This window comes from Emiliania huxleyi (genome assembly GCF_000372725.1).
Source record: "Emiliania huxleyi CCMP1516 unplaced genomic scaffold EMIHUscaffold_78, whole genome shotgun sequence".
NCBI classification, from domain to species: Eukaryota; Haptophyta; order Isochrysidales; family Noelaerhabdaceae; genus Emiliania; species Emiliania huxleyi.
The window spans coordinates 103427-121727 of record NW_005196163.1 but is presented as its reverse complement, the minus strand read 5'-3'; the positions used below and the strand labels follow the sequence as shown (position 1 = coordinate 121727).

At 64.2% G+C, this 18301-nt stretch overlaps 4 protein-coding genes across 4 annotated transcripts in view; 3 read left to right on the top strand and 1 right to left on the bottom strand.

The window, feature by feature from the left end:
• Positions 1 to 820: 820 nt before the first annotated feature.
• On the top strand, positions 821 to 1801 carry EMIHUDRAFT_218150 (hypothetical protein; the record flags this gene model as incomplete). Its single annotated transcript, XM_005760028.1, has 1 exon — positions 821 to 1801. The coding sequence occupies one exon, from the start codon at positions 821 to 823 to the stop codon at positions 1799 to 1801; it is 981 nt and encodes a 326-aa protein (XP_005760085.1).
• A 1549-nt stretch (positions 1802 to 3350) lies between these two features.
• EMIHUDRAFT_218149 (hypothetical protein) lies at positions 3351 to 4491 on the top strand (the record flags this gene model as incomplete). The annotated part of the gene is made up of 3 exons (XM_005760027.1): positions 3351 to 3416; positions 3559 to 3756; positions 4198 to 4491. 3 exons carry the CDS (start codon positions 3351 to 3353, stop codon positions 4489 to 4491), a joined length of 558 nt encoding a protein of 185 aa, XP_005760084.1.
• Positions 4492 to 11502: 7011 nt separating this feature from the next.
• On the top strand, positions 11503 to 12024 carry EMIHUDRAFT_68441 (hypothetical protein; the record flags this gene model as incomplete). Its single annotated transcript, XM_005760026.1, has 1 exon — positions 11503 to 12024. One exon carries the CDS (start codon positions 11503 to 11505, stop codon positions 12022 to 12024), a length of 522 nt encoding a protein of 173 aa, XP_005760083.1.
• A 1875-nt stretch (positions 12025 to 13899) lies between these two features.
• The window catches only part of EMIHUDRAFT_465708 (hypothetical protein), a 6146-nt gene continuing 1744 nt past the window's right edge, over positions 13900 to 18301 (bottom strand). The window contains exons 2-9 of the mRNA XM_005760025.1: positions 18034 to 18071; positions 17502 to 17753; positions 17160 to 17276; positions 16496 to 16573; positions 15999 to 16228; positions 15618 to 15657; positions 14876 to 14935; positions 13900 to 14169 (exon numbers count right to left, since the gene is read on the bottom strand). Coding sequence (XP_005760082.1) covers positions 14080 to 14169; positions 14876 to 14935; positions 15618 to 15657; positions 15999 to 16228; positions 16496 to 16573; positions 17160 to 17276; positions 17502 to 17753; positions 18034 to 18071 — 905 coding nt within the window. The 3' untranslated portion in view covers positions 13900 to 14079. The remainder of the gene's footprint in view (positions 14170 to 14875; positions 14936 to 15617; positions 15658 to 15998; positions 16229 to 16495; positions 16574 to 17159; positions 17277 to 17501; positions 17754 to 18033; positions 18072 to 18301) is intronic.

Here is an 18301-nt window from a genome sequence, read left to right as displayed (position 1 = left end):
GCACACGCCGCGCCGCACCGCGCGCCCGCCCGCTGCCCCGCTCAGGCGGGAAAGGGATGGATGAGGGGATGGGACAGCGAAGGAGGAGCCCAACACGTATGGGAGGGTTCAGTTGTGCGTCACGCTGCCCGGCGTTTCTCACTTTCCGGGACAGCCCCGCCCTTTCGAGGCAGGAGAGTGTGACGACTCGCACACCGGCCCCGGAATAAGTTACATCATAGGGCCTCTGCCCCGCACATCCCCACCCCCTGCCACGCTGCCACCCCTCACTGACACACCCTCGTGCCTCGACACGCACATACAAGACAAACCCGGCGTCCTGCTCTCAAAAGAAAAGAAAAAATGGGAAGGAGGAGACCAGCGGGGGAGATATTTTCTTTTTATTTCCGCCCTTCCTTGCAGCAGCCCCCTCCAACCCACCCGCGCTAGGTCCTAGGTGACGTAGGGGAAACCCGGCGAGCCTGGGGAACTAGCCGGGGCAGTCGGAGAAGGGGCAACTCCGTGCACTGACGGTCGGCCGTCAGAAACCACGCCTGCGTGGATCGCGTCACACACACACACACACACACACACACACACACACACACACACTCACACACACACACACACACACACACACACACACACACACACACACACACACACACACACACACACACACACACACACACACACACACACACACACACACACACACACACACACACACACACACACACACACTCACACACACCACCTCCTACCCAACCGGCAAGGATATCCACCTCGGAACCTGCTGACGGCGCCTCTCTGTGTGCACGAATAGACGAGATCAGCCAAGATGCTGTGGCATGCTGTGGCGATGATGCCAGGCATTCCGTGGTTGACCGTCCAAAACAAGCCCAGCTTCTTCATGAAGGAGCAGCTCGACCCGCTGAGCGAGGCCGACGCGCCCGTAGTTGCCGCGCACTACACGGGCCTCGTGGAAAAGTACCGCGGTGAGCTCGATACGCAGAGGCAGCAGGCACAGCAGTTTATCCAGGTGCAAGCGGCGCAAAAGGCGAAGAGCGGGCTGGTCTGCAAGGGGCAGATAGGGGCCGTGGAGGCGGCGATGCTGTACATCATGATCCGAGAGCACAAGCCCGCCGAGACGATCGAGATCGGCGCCCTCTGCGGCTCGTCGACGAGATGGATCCTTGCCGCGCTCGAGCGCAACGGCCACGGCCACCTGACCACGTACGACCTTCACGACTACACACCGAGCTTCGTGAATCGCTCGTTCGCGCCGTCGGTCCTCAAGCACCGATGGTCGTTCGTTCAGGGTGACGCAATCGCCGCGCTTGATAAGGACGATGTACCATTCGACGCCGAGCTGCTCTTCATTGACGCCCTCCACCGCAACTCGTTCGCTCAGCTCTACACCGACCGGCTGCTCCGCAAGGCGGCGGCGGCGATCTCGCACCCTCTCCCCGTCTTTGTCCACGACATCTTCTCGCCGTTCATGATACCAGCCTTCAAGCACTGTCAAACCGACATGTCGCTCGCCACTCTCCGGACGGAGGTCGACTGCATCCGCCGAGCGGCCAAGGCCACAAGCGGCAACCGGCTCGACCTCCTCTACTCGGAGAAGCAACCGGGCGGCGAAGGCATAGAGCTCATGGCGTGGCTTGCTCGCACTGCTCGATCTAAGGCGTTCGTCACGTTCTCCATGTACGCTGCGCCGGCCGTCTCGAGGTCCATCGCACGTGCGCTGCACCGCCCGGACGACGCTGCGAACAATAACCCGGCCATCTTCTTCCTCATAAAGCCAGACAAGCACTAGAAGCCGCGGGGGCGGGGGAGCGCGTGAAATTTGCGCTGGTTGTCACGCCCTCGCTCGCCTCGCCCCGCGCCCCCGCGCGATGCGGCGCGTGTTGGCCTTTGCGCGAGCATGCCCGGCCGCCTCGCCCCGCACCCCATGCTCTGCAGCGGCGCGCGCGCGTGCCTGGCTGCCCGCCGTGCTGCGAACGCCTCGCGCGCGGCTCGTTCCGAGGCTCGAGCGACACAAGTCCCTGGCGCACACCCGGGTCGCGGGCACAGTGAACCTGGTTTGTGGAGCTCCCACAGGTCACCTAGAGAGGACGTAATTCGGGGTTCCCCACCGGCCTTTTTCGTAGTGGAGAGATCAAGGAACTTTTCTGCTGTCACCGACACCGACATCGCTCTCCTCTTTCATGAGACGAGATCGACGGCCGACGACGCGGACCGCGCGGCTCGCGGTCGCGCTCGGCAGTCGCGACTAGTTGCAGTCGCGATAGTTGCAAATACGGGTCTCGGGTGGGTTGTGGAAATGATGACTTTTGATGTTCTTTTGTCCGTGTTGCTCCCAGCGCCCTCGCCCGCGCTCTCTGAGGCCATGGCTGGTGCTACTGGTATGGGGGGTTACCTGGCTACCGCGAGTGTGGTGACCTACGTTCGGGGCCAAAGGTGCTACACACACTTGACTAGAGCTGGCATTTTTGGGAGCTGAGCAATGTTGCTAGTGTTAACAGAACAACAGAACAACAGAACAACAGTAAAACCCAGGTATTTTCGGGTTTTACCCGGGGGTTTGGCTTTTCCTGCTTGCTGCCTGCTGAACAACAGTAACAACAGTAACACACAGTATCAGTAAGTCGGAGAAGGGGCAACTCCGCGCACTGACGGTCGGCCGCCAGAAAACACGCCTGCGTGGATCGCATCTCACCATTCCTCGCTACCCAACGCGGCCAAAGGATATCCACCTCGAGAACCTCGAGAACCGCGAATTGGTGGTGGAGAAGAGAAAAGAATTTTCAACACAACTCGCGGCGAACTGGCACTAACACAGAGAAAAGAAAAACCAACTCATGGCGTGATAGGGCTCTCCTCATAGCATGACGTGTGAACGGCGTCTCTTCACACCTCGAGCCGTCAACGCCGTCAAGTCCTTCTACCTGCCGCACCCGCGCGCGAGCTGGCGATCTGATACCGACGCGATGGCTTCAGCCCTCATCAGCGCGGCTTTATCCGCGAAGAGCCAAACACTGCCGCCGCCGCCGCCGCCGCCGCCGTCGTGCAGTGAACTCGCCGGCCGCAGTGAACTCACCGAGGGCGCCTGCAAAGACGTCCGCTATCCGGAAAACAACTGCAGCAGGTTCTACTACTATAATGGGCGGCGGTGGGCCGACCCCGACAAAGACAGGTGGCGGCTATGTGTGGCGCCGTCGGGTCTGGAGAAGGGCGTGTGCAAGGGCATTCTTCTCACGGGCTGCTGGTCACCGCCACCGCCCTCGCCGCCACCGCTGCCTCCGCCGCCGCCTCCCCCCCTTCCGCCGCCGGCGTCGCCGCCATACAAGTGGACAGAGTTTGCTATGCCCAAAGGGCGGCGCGGCCACTGCGTCATCGCAGCGCCCTCCGGCGCCCTCGCCTCCCTCGACGTCGCGATGCAGTCGGCCCGCCGCTCGGCCAAGCCGCGCCCCGCCTCCGCCTCGGCCGAAGACGAGACGGCGCTCCTCACCGACCACGAGCAGGACATGTCTCGGACATGTCGTGGACGTGTCTCGGACCTGCCCCTTATAGGCGCTCATCACCGACCACGAGCTGCCGATACAGAGCTGCTTCGAGGCGTGCTCGTCCTCCCTCTTCTGCATCGCGCTCGAGTTCTCACCCGCCAACGCGTCCTCCTCCGCGCTCGCGGACTGCCGGCTCGTCAAAGGGCCCCTCTCGGTCGAGGCGGTGGCGCCTTCCGACACCGCCGCCTGCTACGTGCGGCGCAAGGTCTTCCTCCTCCCGCCCCCGCTCCCGCCTCCCGCGCAGCCGCCCTACTACAACTACTACAACTACTACTACTACTATACCACTCCCACTCCTACTCCTACTCCTACTCCTACTCCTACTCCTACTCCTACGTCCGTGCTGGCGTCCGTGCTGGCGCCCGTGGCGGTGTCCGTGCTGGCGGTGGCTGCTGTTGGCTCTGCCTGCCTGCTCGCCCTCCGGTGCCGCCTGCGATCGTACGTGGCGTACGATCCGCACGAGCACGCCGCGCGAGGCGGACCTGGGGGCGGACTCAAGCGGACCGCCTCGTGGGCGGCGGAGGCAGGCACAGGGTTGGGGCAGCGGGCGGCGGCTCTGGCAAGCAGGGGGGCGGCGGTGGGCGCCGAGTGGGGGCAGCGGGCGGCGGCGGCGGCGAGCAGTCACTTTGGCAAGCGCGGGGTGCAGCTGCTCGGGGTCGATAGGGACGCGCCACTCTCGCCGGCGCACCCCGCGGCCGACAAGGAGGACCCGTCGTCGACGGGGCCCGACTTTGGCGAGCCGCGCGCCCCGCTTGGCGCGTCGGGCCAAGGCAGCGTTGCCTTCCACACGCTGCTGGCTCACTCGCAGCAGCAGGCGGCGGCGAGGACGGAGCGATTCTCGAGGGCCGAGGCCGCTAAGCCCGCGGCGGCCGACGTGATCGGCGATATCCTCGCCCGTAGCCGTGCCTCCGGGCGACACGCCGCGCCCTCGGCCGGCTAAGCCGCCGCCGACGACGACCGGCGTTGCAGGTCGCCGCCGATCTGGGGGCGGGAGAAAGAGAGAAAGAGCGGATTTCTTGATCTTGTCGGCTGTGACACCAGAGAGAGTTTCATCTTCATTTCTTTTTTCGGCCATTCAAATAATTTTATCCACTTCCGTCTTGGATCCTAGTTTCCGGATTGCGCGCCCCGACCTCTGCCCCCTCCGTGCTCCGAGCTCCGTCCGTCCACCATGCAACCAAACTCCCGGAATAAAATAAATAAAAACCGACACCTCCAAGTGCACCTCTACTGTGTAAAGCCGTACTGAGTACTGTGTCTGTGTGAGAGTAGATGGGTAAAAGGGAACAGGTCCCCGCCCGTGCGATCTTTGTGCAGGGTTCTTTGTGGGTGTGGTCGGCGACTAGCCGGGGTCGTCCTCCCCATGGGGGACTAGCACACTAGCCGTCTTCCACATGGTCCCTCGGGTCCCTGCTGCTCCTAATCTCTTCGTACATCCTCCTGCTGATCTCCGCAACGTCCTGCTCCCTCCCTCGTCTCGCCCTGCGCGTCTGCTCCGCCTCCACATCGTCTGCCCTGCGTCGTCTGGCGACGGGTCCTCCATAGTCGGTTGAGGTCGCCGCCCTCCTCGTGCCTCTTCCCAACGTTCCCTCGGCGGCCGATGGAGCGGCCGCACACTGCTCGGTACCCCCCCTGCACACCTAAGCCCATGGCCGAACCCCCCCCCCCCCCCTAAGCAGCAGAGCTCTGCCTGTGGGGGGTGCTGGCATCTCTGTGCAGACAGTAGCTATAAGTAGCATGCGTTCCAGTGGCGAGAATTTATGACTGACTCGCCTATGGGGAGCCCCGCGGAGCAGTCCTTGACATGTGCATGCACATGTGCATGTGCATGTGCTCTGCACAGTAGATCTGACCCCGACACTGCCTCACCCGGTGCGTGTTTGCGTCCGCTTGCTTTACGCCGCGCGCGCTTTGACTGCGGCGGCATCATGCACCCGGGGCTGCGTTGCTTCGCAGACGCAGCCCCTCTTGAACACGCCCCTCACTCGCATTGTGCTAGTAGCCACTGAATTCTCCAGATGCGCATTGGAGGACCCAGATTGGAGGAGCTCCTCCAGAGACACTACTGATAGGCGTTAGAGGCAACGCCCCCAGTGCATTGTCCCATCAACCTAAGAACCGCGAGGGCGATTGTGTGATGAGCCGTACTAGAGCCGTAGAGAGCCGTTCTTGTGGTTGCGTTCTTGTGGTTGAACCTGAGAGAAGTATTTAGAAAGTCAGGCCGCGTTACACCCACTCTCTAACAGAATTTTACAACCAACGGCGCGCACAGCACGAGTCACATGACAGACACAAGGCGCGGGCGACGGCTGCCTCCCAGAAGAACACTCGACCGCAACGAGCACACCAGTGCGAACCCTCACACTCTAACAGAACACTCGACCGCGAGGAGCACAACAGCTCACCCTAACAGAACACTCGCACGGACCGCGAGGAGCACTCAGCAGTACGAACCCTCACTCTAACAGAACACTCGACCGCGAGGAGCACACCAGTGCGGAACCCTCACTCTAAGACAGAACACCGACTCTAGTTGCGGTTGAGCGCCCCTGGTCTCTTGTGGCACTACCATACCCAAAATTTAAGAACGGCTCAAAGTTCGTGGTAGAGCTTCGAGCGGCTGGGAATTGGGTTACCAGAAATCGTAGCCGTCGACAGAATGGCTTTCCTCATTCCAGGTTCAGTCACCGCACGCGTAGCGACTCGGCTCGGCTGCCAGCCCGCTTGTAATTTGCATCTGGGGGGCGTCCACTTCCTTGTACTTCAGGTGGCACTCTTCTGCCTTGCAGAACGCAATGTCGTTGAAAGGGGCCGGCAGGTTGTCACAGCCTCCCTCCGCGTAGATCCGCGTGCAGTCGTACGTATCGCAGAGTTTCTTGCACCAAAAGTTTTCAGGATCAGTCACCCGGCTACGGACGGACGTGGTGATGCCCTTCTCAACGCCGGTCAGCGTGAGCATGAGGGCATCGGTGGTGCCAGTCGGCCAGGTGCACCAGGTAGGGCGAGGAGACTGCCCATCGCATCCGATGATGGAGCAAGAGTCGCAGCCCCCGTCATGGCAGACCTGGCCCACTGGTTTGCCACCGATAAAGTTCTCCGAGCCGTGGCGGCAGCAAACACCTCGTGCCGAGCCCACGCACACACCGATCTTCGACCCTCCTGGCTTGGAGCAGCCCCGAGGTCCCTGGCAGTCTGCGCTGGACTCACAACCCGGCAGGCCTGACTTCGCCACGACGTTGAAGTGGAAGCGCTGGTTTGGGTTGCCGTGGCAAGTGTGGAGGTGGAGCTCGCTGCTACCATCCAGTTTGTACTCGAGGCATAGCTCCGGGTCCGACTTGACCTTCACCAAAGACGCACCGTCTACACCAAGACCGCTCCCCCCGATGAAGTACCAGAGCTGGTTGTCCCCTCCGTGGCAGTCAAACATGATCAGTTTGCGATCCGAACGGTTCCAGTCGAGGCACTTTTTGTCTCCTGAAGGGTGTGCCACCTTGATTGTGTAGTAGCTCTCAGAGGTGGTTCGAAGGTGGCACTGGAACCCCTTGCAGGCTGCAATGTTGTTGTACGGCGCTAGGTTGTCGAGTCCGTCTTTTGTACGCAGGTTGTCACAGCCTCCGTCTTCGCTTATCTGCGAGCAGTCGTATGCATCGCAGAGCATGCGGCACATGGACTCATCGGCTCGATCTGGTCGGGGCAGCCGGCTGCGAACGCCTGCCGGCTCGACGAAAAAGCGTTGGTTCGCGCCCCCGTGGCTGGGGTGCAGGTACACCATACCCCATCCCCAGTCAAACACCTTGTCATCGTGCTTCTGCATGATCTCGGTCCCGGAAGCGCCATCCGGCTTGGGCTCGTTGACGTCACAACTGTCCTCGTGAGGCTCACAGGAGAAACCGGTCGGCACATACTGGTTATTTTTTTTGAGCTAGCCTTCGATGTTAGGAAACAAAGCAAGGCGGACATGGCATATCGCTCTCGGGCCCACAGACATCCCGCACACCCGCCGCCACCCGCGCGCGCCCCGCCCCACCCCGGCCGGGAGAAAGGGGAGTGACAGTGCGGGATTGAAAGCCCGGGTATGTTGAGTCCTGGCTCAACAACGCAGGTTAAGAACGGGGGTGGTCCGGCTCCCAAGTCCGGCTCACGCGCCCCGAGCTCACCATCTACCGCACTGAACACTTCCGCCCCCTCGCTCCCAACCCATCCACCTCGCCGAGATATGCCGAGGTGCGCGATCTCGGGCCGCGCCGCGCAATCTCGGGCGATCTCGCGCAATCTCGGGCAATCTCGGGGCCGCGCCGCGCTATCTCGGGCGATCTCGGAGCGTCGCTCGCGCGGCGTCACACTTGCTCAAAAAAGGAAGGGCCTGGTTGGAGCCACGGGGCTCACGAGGACGTGCTCGCTCGGTTCTCGCCGCCTCGCTCTGCGCCACTTGGGCCGGTGAGGCGGCGCCCCGCGCGGCGCGTTCCTCGCCCCGTCACGCCGACCCCTGCGCGCACCGCTCATCTTCAGCCCTCTTGGGGTTACTCTTGCGCTCACGCAGGGGAACCCGGCGGGACTCCCTTCCCCCCACCTCCGACGGGTTAGGTCGGTTCTGCGCCCCTTTCCGCCTGTGTTTTTTTTGAGCGCGTTCCTTGTGTGCCCGCCCTTGTCTGCGGGACTGCCCTTGGTGTAGAACACACATGCCGTCTCACGCCGCTGACAGGCTCGCAGATGTGGCCCTCGAGGACGGTGCGGCGCGGCAGCCGCTTGCTGGGCTCTTCCTTGACCTCCAAGATGTTCCTCTTCAGGATGCGCTCCAGCCACTTTTGGCACTGCTTCCACGCAATGGCTCAATCCGTGCGGACGCCGGCTTGAGGCAGGTGCAGGCAAAAGCCCAACGGGCCCGTGCCAGGCACCCGAAGCTGACGCAGGATCAGGCTGTATGCATTGTTCTTTACACGACCGAGGAGCCGGAACGCGAGCAATCTGTTTATTTTGGATTGAATGCCGCGCTGCGGTCCCACCAAAGGGGTGGCATGCGCGACTGGCGCGACTACGTCTGGCTACTGCTGGGTGGGCTGAAGAGCTTACCGCCACAGCACGTGCCGCGCGTGCTTCGGGGAGTGGCACGGCCGTTCGCCGACCTTGGTGGCTACGCCATCGGCGCACAGGTGCAGTGGGCAGCGTTCTCGAGCTGTGCCATCGGGGCAGTCAGTGTCATGCAGGATTTTATCGGCCCCAGCGGCGACCGCACCATCTTCCAGGTGGAGCTCTGTGAAGGCACTGGCCGCGACCTGCACGAGTTCTCCTTCTTCCCGGGCGAGGCTGAGCTCCTCCTTCCCCCAAACCTGTGCATGCGTGTTAAGCGGATTCAGCACAATTGTCTTGGCAGCCCCGGCCTCACTCTCGTGGAGCTGCATCAAGAGATCACCCAAGACATGATTGCTGATCTTGACCCTACCATCCGCCCTGCGAGAGAGCTGCGGCGGCTGTTGGGTGAGTGGTGGCCCACAGCTAAGGCTGTTGCCGCAGCGGTACAATCAGCGCACGCCGCAGGCATGGCTGCGCATGGTGGCCCCCCGGCAGAGCTGCTGCAGCGCGGGGAGACTCTACTCGTCAAACGCCTTGGCATCTCGAGCATGCGCATTGAGGAGCTTGGGCGAGTCTTGGATGAGTACATGATTGCGCCCGGTGTCGTGCTCGCAGCACTGCAGAGGTTGGCGGCTCTATGTGACGATCGCTCAGAGAGGCGAAGCTGGAAAGACAACGATGAAGAGGCAGCCGCAGGTGTGCTCCCGTCAGTCATCGCAGCCATGCGCACGCACGCCGCCTCGCAGGCAGTGCAGAGCCGTGGGTGCATCACGCTCGGAAGCATCTGCGCTGGCGGGGAGAATTCTTCGCTTGCCCGTAAGCAACAGGCAGCAGACGCAGGGGCACTCTCCGTCATTATAGCGGCTATGAATACATACGCCCAGTCGACATATGTGCTGTATGGAGGGTGCTTTGCACTTGCCAGCATTTGCAGTGGCACCGATGCTGCGGCGCTAGCCCGAAAGCAATTGGCGGCAGATGAGGGCGCGCTGATGTTGCTCGTTTCGATCGTGCAGGCGAATGGTGGACTGTTTGAAGAGTGCGACACTTATTGGTTGGAGGACGTGATTGGTGGAGGACCTCCCAGAAGGTGCTTCAACAGCCATCACGTGGACGCTATCTTCACGTTGGGTGTCATATGTGAAGGCAATGATGACGCTGCAGCGGCTCGGCAGCAGACGTTGGTGAGTGCGGGTGGATTGCCAGGGATATTCTCTGCCCATGCATGGTTGATGCGTGGATACCGTGGAGCTTTGCAGATGCTGTGTGTGGAAGATCTCTGATCGGCATCTACGATCTCCACTCAACAAAATCTACTGGTGTCCCGTAGAGATCTCGATGTATGACGCTCTGTTAGTGCCAGCGCGCGCGATTGATTGATTGATGCGCGAGTCCTGCCTAGTATCGCGATTTTTTCTTTTTTGCATGCGCAGTCGGTCCTGACTCTGGCGAGTAGAGGCCCCGCCCACCCAGGGTACCCCTCTCGAGGGACCCGTTGGCTCTTTCGAGGTCTCGCCGGGGCTCCGCCCCCCCCCCCCCCCCGCTCCAAGAGACCTCGAGAGTGCCCGCGTGTGCCTCTACTCGCCCGGCCTGACTCGGACGCGACCAGCCCCGACCCTTGGCCACGATCCACGACCGAGTTCCGACGCCACACGAGAAAATGGTAGCGCCCAAGGCACTGGCCGACGAGACGTGCCGGCTCCTGTCGACTGGCAAGATACGCGAGCCCGCGGCCCGCGGCACGGTGCTCACTGCGCCGCCTCGGACAGGCACGGCAGCGGCCTCCTCGCATCAGCACATGAACGTTCATGTGATAAGCTGCGGCAGCTTTGAGGCGGCGCAGTGGCTCTACCGGTCTCGTGCGTGCTCAAACGTGTGCGTGCTCGACTTTGCTAGCGACTCGGAGCCCGGTGGCGGATGGAGAGGCAATCAGATCGGCACGCAGGAGGAGAACCTGTGCCGAGCGTCGTCTCTGGGCAGGGCCCTCGAAAGGCTGCCCTATCCGATTCCCACGTACGGCGCGGCGCATGTCCCAGAGGTCATCGTGTTTCGCAATGCCAGCGGGGAGCTGGCCCCGCACCCGTTTCGAGTGGGAGTGCTCGCGGCGTGCCTGCGCGACATCGGCGGCAACGGTGAGCCGGATGCGAAGCAGCGAGCACATCTTGAGAGCAAAGTCAGCGGCGTCCTCTCGATCATGGCTTCGTTTGGCTACGACGGGATCATCCTCGGCGCCTGGGGCTGCGGAGCCTTTGGCAACCCACCTGCGCTCGTGGCGCAGGCGTTTGCCAAGGCGCTCAGTGGCGCATTTGCCGGCGCGTTTGCAGAAGTGGCCTTTCCAGTCCTTCGCCAGCCGGCGCGCGGTGCCTTCTTGGAGGCGTTGCAGCCGTTGGGCGCCAGCAGCGTCGCGCTTCATGCGGCCAGTGTGGCTGACGGCGAGTCGGCCTCTGCCCAGCAGGCCCCGCTGCCCCCTCGGCGTGGACTGAGTGCCGTGTACGGCCCTGGCGCGTCTGCCCACGAGGAGGCGGAGCTGCTGGAGTGGCAGGAGTGCGGGCTGCTGGCTCAAGAGGCGGTGCGGGAGAGGGACTGGGCAACGGCGCGGGCGCACTTTGAGAGGTGCGTCGAGCTGCGGCCTGAGTGGGCCAAGGGACACGAGTGCCTCGCTCGCGCGCTCGCCAGAGAGCGGCAGCAGGGAAGGCAAGCAAAGGAGGGGGCGGCGCAGGAGGGGGCGGCGCAGGAGGGGGCGGCGCAGGAGGGGGCGGCGCAGGAGGGGGCGGCGCACGAGGGGGCGGCGCAGGAGGGGGCGGCGCAGGAGGGGGCGGCGCAGGAGGGGGCGGCGCAGAAGATGCAGGCGGACGGACAGCAGGCGGTGGCCGGTGCAGGCATGCAGTTCAAGAGCCGAGTGAAGGGGGTGAAGTTGCTTGGTTACGAGAGGGAGCTGGTGGGGAGGGGCGAGCTGACAGATGTGACGCACGATGGCGCATCTGCCGTGTGGCTGAGCGCCGAGAGTGCCGAAGAGGAGCAGATGCGGACTTTGGTCTATCGGCCCATGGGCGACGCTGAGCTGAGCCATCTGCTCACACACGGCGAGCTGCCGGATACCCAACCCTACCAGACCATCGTGCGAGGCGCCGAGGGCCGTCAGTATGCCGAAAAGTACCTGCGCGGCGCCAAATGGGTGGACAGCAGCCCCACGACAGTGGTGGAGTTTGTGTGCCCTTCGGAGCTGATCGAGGAGCTGTTCGTGATGCAATGCAAGCCCGAAGACGGTGCTCTCTCTCACGGCCTAGGCGACAAGGGTGGCCACGGATTACCAAAGTTCAACGAGAGCCTGCGAGCGGGTACTTCACGCTACCGGATCGTGCTGGTCAAGCGCGGGCCGAATGCACGGCCCAGAAGCAGATGACGCGACAAGAGCCTCCCGCTGGCAATACGTTTGTTTACACGTCGCATGTGGCACACGCCACACACACATACGCGAGGCTCCCCCCGAGGCTCGTAAGGGAAATTGGATGATCACCTGTGACAGAGTCCGAGCGTGTTTTCCGAGGCGCTGCGCTAGGATCAGAGCGAGTTCGCGCGCTGCGCTAGGCTCAGACGGCGAGTTCGCGCACGCCGTCCCCCTCACTCACAGAGTGTCACACACCACACTGCCCTGCGTGGCCGCGGGAAGGGTGTTGGTTGAGACGCGGGGCGACTGCGGACTGGGTGGGCGGGGCGAGGGCGGAGGGGCGGAGCAGCGACGCGCGCGCGACGGAGGGGCGGAGCAGCGACCGCTGGCGCGGTCGCTGCTCCGTCTGTGCCAGAGACACGCGCTCTGCCCCTCCACAGAGCGCGCGTGAGGCAAGGTGGGGGCAAGCGTGGCGGCGCGGGGACGCGCGGCGGCGGCGGCGAGCAGCCGAGCGCTCCGTGCGCGGTGAGGCGGCCGGGCGAGGGCGCGGCGGGCGACGGGGCAAGGGAGCAGCCGGGCGAGGAGAGGTAGGAGGTGCTCGCCGGCGAGCGCTCCCGCGCCTGCGAAGGGGCAAGGCCTGAGGGCAGGCGGGCGGGCGGGCGGGCGGGCGCGGGTGGGGGGGATAAACGCTGCGCCGCCAAAGGAACCAGCGACACTGGCCGCGGCTCGTCGCCACGCGCCGGCTCGGAAGAGGGGCTGTCGGCGGCGAAGCAGAGTGGCACGCCTCGCCGCTCGAGCCGCCGACAGCCCCCCTCCTCGACGTGACGGCCGCTCCCGGAGCCGGCCGGTGGAGTAATGGAAATCTCTGCGCAAGACCAGTAGATCGTTGGGGTAGAGATAGTAGATTAAGACTGGAGATCCTAGCGGATCTCTCACACGGACACGCCCAAGTCTCGCCAGTAGATCCGTCCTGTCCGGTTCCCCATTCAAGACTAAAGATCGAAGATTGAGATTGTGGATTGCAGATCGCTCTGAGCAGCAACAGGGCCAAAATGTGGAGATAGGAGATGGAGAATGCAGATTGTAGATCCTAGCGCCCAGCCATCCGCCCCAGGCTACACAGTACCTTAACATGGTGTATGTGCGGCTCGCGCCGCAAGGTAGGTCGCTGTCGAATCGAGCCGCTGCCAGCATGTTGTAACATATGGGCCGGTTGCGTCAAGCTCAGCTTTACCTACCTAGCTTTACCTACCTAGCAGCTGACCACTTGTACCAACGAGGCGTCGCACGCCGAGCACGCTGCACGTGCGCGCGCTGACAGCCTCGAAGTTGTGACAGAGGCGGGCCACTCCGTCGTCACACGCCAGCTTCAGCGAGCTCTCAGTCTCGATCGGATCGAGCATCGACGTGCCTGGTGAGATCGAGCATCTTATATTACGGCTACCGTGGCGAGCCGCGAGCTGACGGCGTGTCGCCGTTTGGCTTTCGCCACTCGCCACCGCGCGCTCACCGCCCACCGCCACCTGCCACTAAGAACACTAAATCACTACGGCAACCCACCCACCCACATGCACCACACGGACGGTGCGCGCCCCCCCGCGCGCGCGCACGCGCGCACACGCGCGCATGCGCATGCCCGCACCCACCAGCGCCGGCGCCGGCGCTGACCTGCACCGCAATGTGTGTGTAGTTACCGTCGGCGTGCCGGAGCAGCAGCCCCGGCGCCTCCGGGAAGTTGGCGCACGGCAGGGGCGGCCAGCTCCGGATGCGGCTCGACGTGTACGACTCGGACTCGGAGCCCGCAAAGTTCCAGCGGTGGTTGTCCACGGTGTGCGGCCCGATCTGGCAGCGCGCCACCAGCACCGAGTTGTTCGCGCAGCGCTCGCCGGTAATGTTTCAGTATTTCTTATTTGGGGTAACTCATCACGTTTTGCGATTTGCGTGTTCGTGGGGGATTTCCGCCGGATATGCGATCCGTTCGCCCCCAACACAATGGGTTGAACACTCCGGTGCGTCTCCGGCTCTGTGACAGTCTCAAAAAGGGCTGCCACCTCCGCCCTCACTGCGAGGTCAGTTTGCGTACAGCACACGCAGCGCCTGCTGCGCCTCGGCCGGGTGCACGCCGAGCATCGCCGGCTGCGCGGCGACGTCCAAGGCCGCCTATCCCGCAGACAGTGAGCCGGGTGTCAAAAGCTCACGCCCCCGCGCTTGGGGCCCGGCGGACATTCTCCGCGCGGCGCCGCGCCTCGCACAGCGCCACGTGGTCTGCCGCCCCGCGTGGCGAGAGGCCGTACCGCGGCGCCGTAAACTCGCTCGTCGACAGCGCCGAGAGCCACGCGTCGTCCGGCGCGACGGCGGGCGGTCGGCGCGGCGGCGGCGGCTTTGCGGGGCGGTGGCCGGCGCGGCAGAGCCACCGACCGCCCTGCGCGCCGCTCGGCCAAGTTGCGCGGGGCGGACGGCCGCCTTCACCGCCTCCGCTCCCAGCGCCGCCTCGGTAGGAGGGCACGTCGCGCCGGGTCGAAGGGGCAGAGTCGGAAAGGAGAGCGGCGGGTGGCTCGGGGGGCGGCGGCGGCGGCGAGAAGCATGGGTCCGAGGCAAAACTGCGGCGCGGCGCGGGCGTCTCTGCCGACACGCCGCGGGAAGTGCGCCTAATCTCGGGCCATCTCGCCTCATCTCGCGTGATCTGGCGTGATCTCGCCTCATCTCGCGTGATCTGGCGTAATCCCGCCTCATCTCGCGTGATCTCGCGTGATCTCGCGTGATCTCGCGTGATCTGGCGCCTGACGTGGTGGCGCAACGGCGCGGCCTCTGCGGCCGGCCCGTCGCGCAAGGCGAACGCGAGGTCCCTCCCCCCGCCGCTCGCCACCTCGAGGGAGAGGGGCTCCCCCTCGCCCACCGCCCTCCTCTCGGGCAGAAGCTTGACCGCCTGCCTCCAGAGATGGTGAGATATGGCGAGATACGGGGAGATGTGCGGAGATATGGGGGGGTATGCGGAGATATGGGGAGATATGGGGAGATATGCGGAGATGCGGAGGTATGCGGAGGTATGCGGGCAGCAGCTTGACCGCCTGCCTCCAGTGCGTGCGAGCAGCCTACGGGACACGTCCGTATATCTCCCCATATCTCCCCATATCTCCGCATATCTCCTACGGGACACGTCCGCGACGCGTCCTCGGCGCACCGGCTCGCCTCTGGCCGCTCCTTTCTCTCTCCCTCGCCCACGGGGCCTCCCCATATCTCCCCATATCTCCGCATATCTCCCCATATCTCCGCATATCTCCGCATATCTCCCCATATCTCTCGCGCGCCCACGGGGCGTTGGTGAGCGGCGGAGCGCCCGAGTCGTCCAGATCGGCCTCCCACACCCACACCACCGCGTTGGCCTCGCCCGACGCCTGACGCCGTGGGAGCGACGATGCCGTGTCGTGAAGACGGCGCCGAAGCCGGCGAGTGCGCGGGGTGCGAAGGCAGCGGAACACAGCAGAGGCGTGCGTCTCGTGCAGTCCCGGTTTGAAGGCCAAGAGTCGCGTGCCCCGCGCATCTACGGCCGCGCAAGCCTGCGCTGTCAGTGCGACGAGCCGGTCGGCGGGGGGGGCGTCGCCGACCACCGCCGAGAAGACGAGGCACTCGTCGGTAAGCGGCGCGTACCTGTGATTAACGAAGGAGGTGAGTATGGAACGAATGAAGTAAGAGGCCCTCGTCGGTGAGCGGCGCGTACTCGGCAGCCGCAAGGTCGACGGCAGAGTACGAGCGCCTATTACTGAGCTACGAAGGCCGTAGCTGATTTATCAATTCCATCGTTCATCAAAGGTCGACGGCCGAGTACGAGCGCCTGGGGAGATTCGGCGGAGATATGGGGAGATGCGGGGAGATGCGGTCGACGGCCGAGTACGAGCGCCGGTGGCGGTAGCGCAGCCACGGCCAAAGCGCCACGCCTAGAAGAGAGATGGGGAGATATGGGGAGATATGGGGAGAGAAGCAGCCGAAACCAGAGCCTCACGCCGCTTAGGCGCGACGGCACGAGCTCGGCGCTGTCGAGCGCCGTGCCGCACCCCTGCAGCTCCACCAGCGTCGCCCACACGCGGATGCGGGCCGGCAGCAGCGGCGCCGCCGGCAGCAGCAGCCCGCCACGCCGTGCGGCGGACGCGAGAGAGAGCAAGGACTCACCGAGCCCGCCCGAGTCCATCAGCTCGGCCAGGAAGAGGTGGAGCTTCGGCGCCTGTTCACAGGAGGGGAGGTGTGAAGAGACGCCGTTCACAGCTCGGCGAGGAAGAGGTGGAGCTTCGGCGCCTGTTCACAGGAGGAGAGGTGTGAAGAGACGCCGTTCACAGCTCGGCGAGGAAGAGGTGGAGCCGCGGCGCCCCCTCTGGCGGCGCGGTGAGGAGTCTCGCGGCCTCGCTCTTGACCAGCTGCACCTTATTGAGTAATTGAGTAATTGAGTAATAAGTAATTCATTTTCGCCGCCTCTCCCTTGACCAGGCTGCACCTCGCCCTCGGCGCCGTTGGCGGCGACGCAGCGCCGGCCGAGGTCCGTCACGGCGGAGAGCATCTCCAGCCCGAGCACCTGAGATATGGGGAGATATGGGGAGATGCAGGGAGATGTGGGGAGATACGGGGAGATACGGGGAGCATCTCCAGCCCGAGCACCTGAGATATGGGGAGATATGGGGAGATGCGGGGAGATACGGGGAGATACGGGGAGCATCTCCAGCCCGAGCACCTGAGATATGGGGAGATATGGGGAGATGCGGGGAGATACGGGGAGATACGGGGAGCATCTCCAGCCCGAGCACCTGAGATATGGGGAGATGTGGGGAGATGTGGGGAGGTATGGGGAGGTATGGGGAGGTGTGGGGAGATGTGGGGAGATATGGGGAGATGCGGGGAGGGGAGATACGGGGAGATACGGGGAGCATCTCCAGCCCGAGCACCTGAGATATGGGGAGATATGGGGAGATGTGGGGAGATACGGGGAGCATCTCCAGCCCTAGCACCTGAGATATGGGGAGATGCAGGGAGATGCAGGGAGATAGATACGGGGAGATACGGGGAGATACGGGGAGCATCTCCAGCCCGAGCACCTGGCCGCCGCCCGCCCGCCACAGCAGCAAGGAAAGCAGACCCGACCCGCACCCGACATCGACCGCCACCTGGCGAGCCTCCGCCCCCTCGCCCGCCGCCGCGCCCGCCGCCGCGCCCGCCGCCGCGCCCGCCGCCGCGCCCGCCTGCAGCCGGCCCGCAGCTCGGCGCAGCGCCGCGGCGTACGCCTCGTTAATTAAGCAACACACAACTAAGCCTCGTCACTTGCCTCGCGAATTCAGCCTCGTGAACTAAGTCTCGTTAATTAAGCCGGCGCACTCTCCTCGGATCTCGGCGAATCTCGGCGAGTCCCGGCGAATCTCGGCGAATCTCGGCGAATCTCGGCGAATCTCGGCGAACCTCGCCTCGTTCCTCGGCTGGTCGCGCAGCATCGCAAAGTGCCACGGCTGCACCAGCATCCGCCCCCACCAGCCGGACGGCGGCGGCGGAGGTGGCGGCGGCGCGGCGGGCGGCGGCGGCGCACAGAACCACGCGCGCAGCCCGTTCTGGCGCGCGACGACGGTGAGGGGCCCTCGGGCTGGCCTCGGCTCGAGGAACTGGACGGCACGCTTGTGCGGCGTGGGCGGGTGGCGCATGGCGCCTCTGGCCGCGTCGCCGAGCGCCTCGACAACTCGCGAGGATTCGTCGCCCCACCGCAGCCGCACCTCGAGCGACCGATGCGACTCCCTGACTGACTCGCTCAATCCCACCACTTCGTGAACCGCTACTCGCACCTCGAGCGCACCGTGCCACTTCCTCGCTTCACTCATCGCGTTGAAGGCAGCACCTCGAGCGCACCATGCTACTTCCTTGCCCACTCGCTCAATTCATCACTTAGTGAGTCGTTAGGAGTTCTCCAGCCGCACACATCTCCCATATCTCCCCCATATCTCCCCCATATCTCCCCCATCTCTCCCCCATCTCTCCCCCATATCTCCCCCGTACCTCGAGCGCGACCGCGTTGAAGACCGCCGCGTTCGCGCCTGGGGGGAGATGTGGGGAGATGTGGGGAGATGTGGGGAGGTGCGGGGGAGGTGTGGGGAGGTGTGGGGAGGTGTGGGGAGGTGTGGGGAGGTGTGGGGAGGTGTGGGGAGGTGTGGGGCAGATGTGGGGAGATGTGGGGAGATGTGGGGAGATGTGGGGAGAGATGGGGAGAGACGGGCAGAGATGGGGAGATATGGGAAAGATGGGGGGAGATGGGGGAGATGGGGAG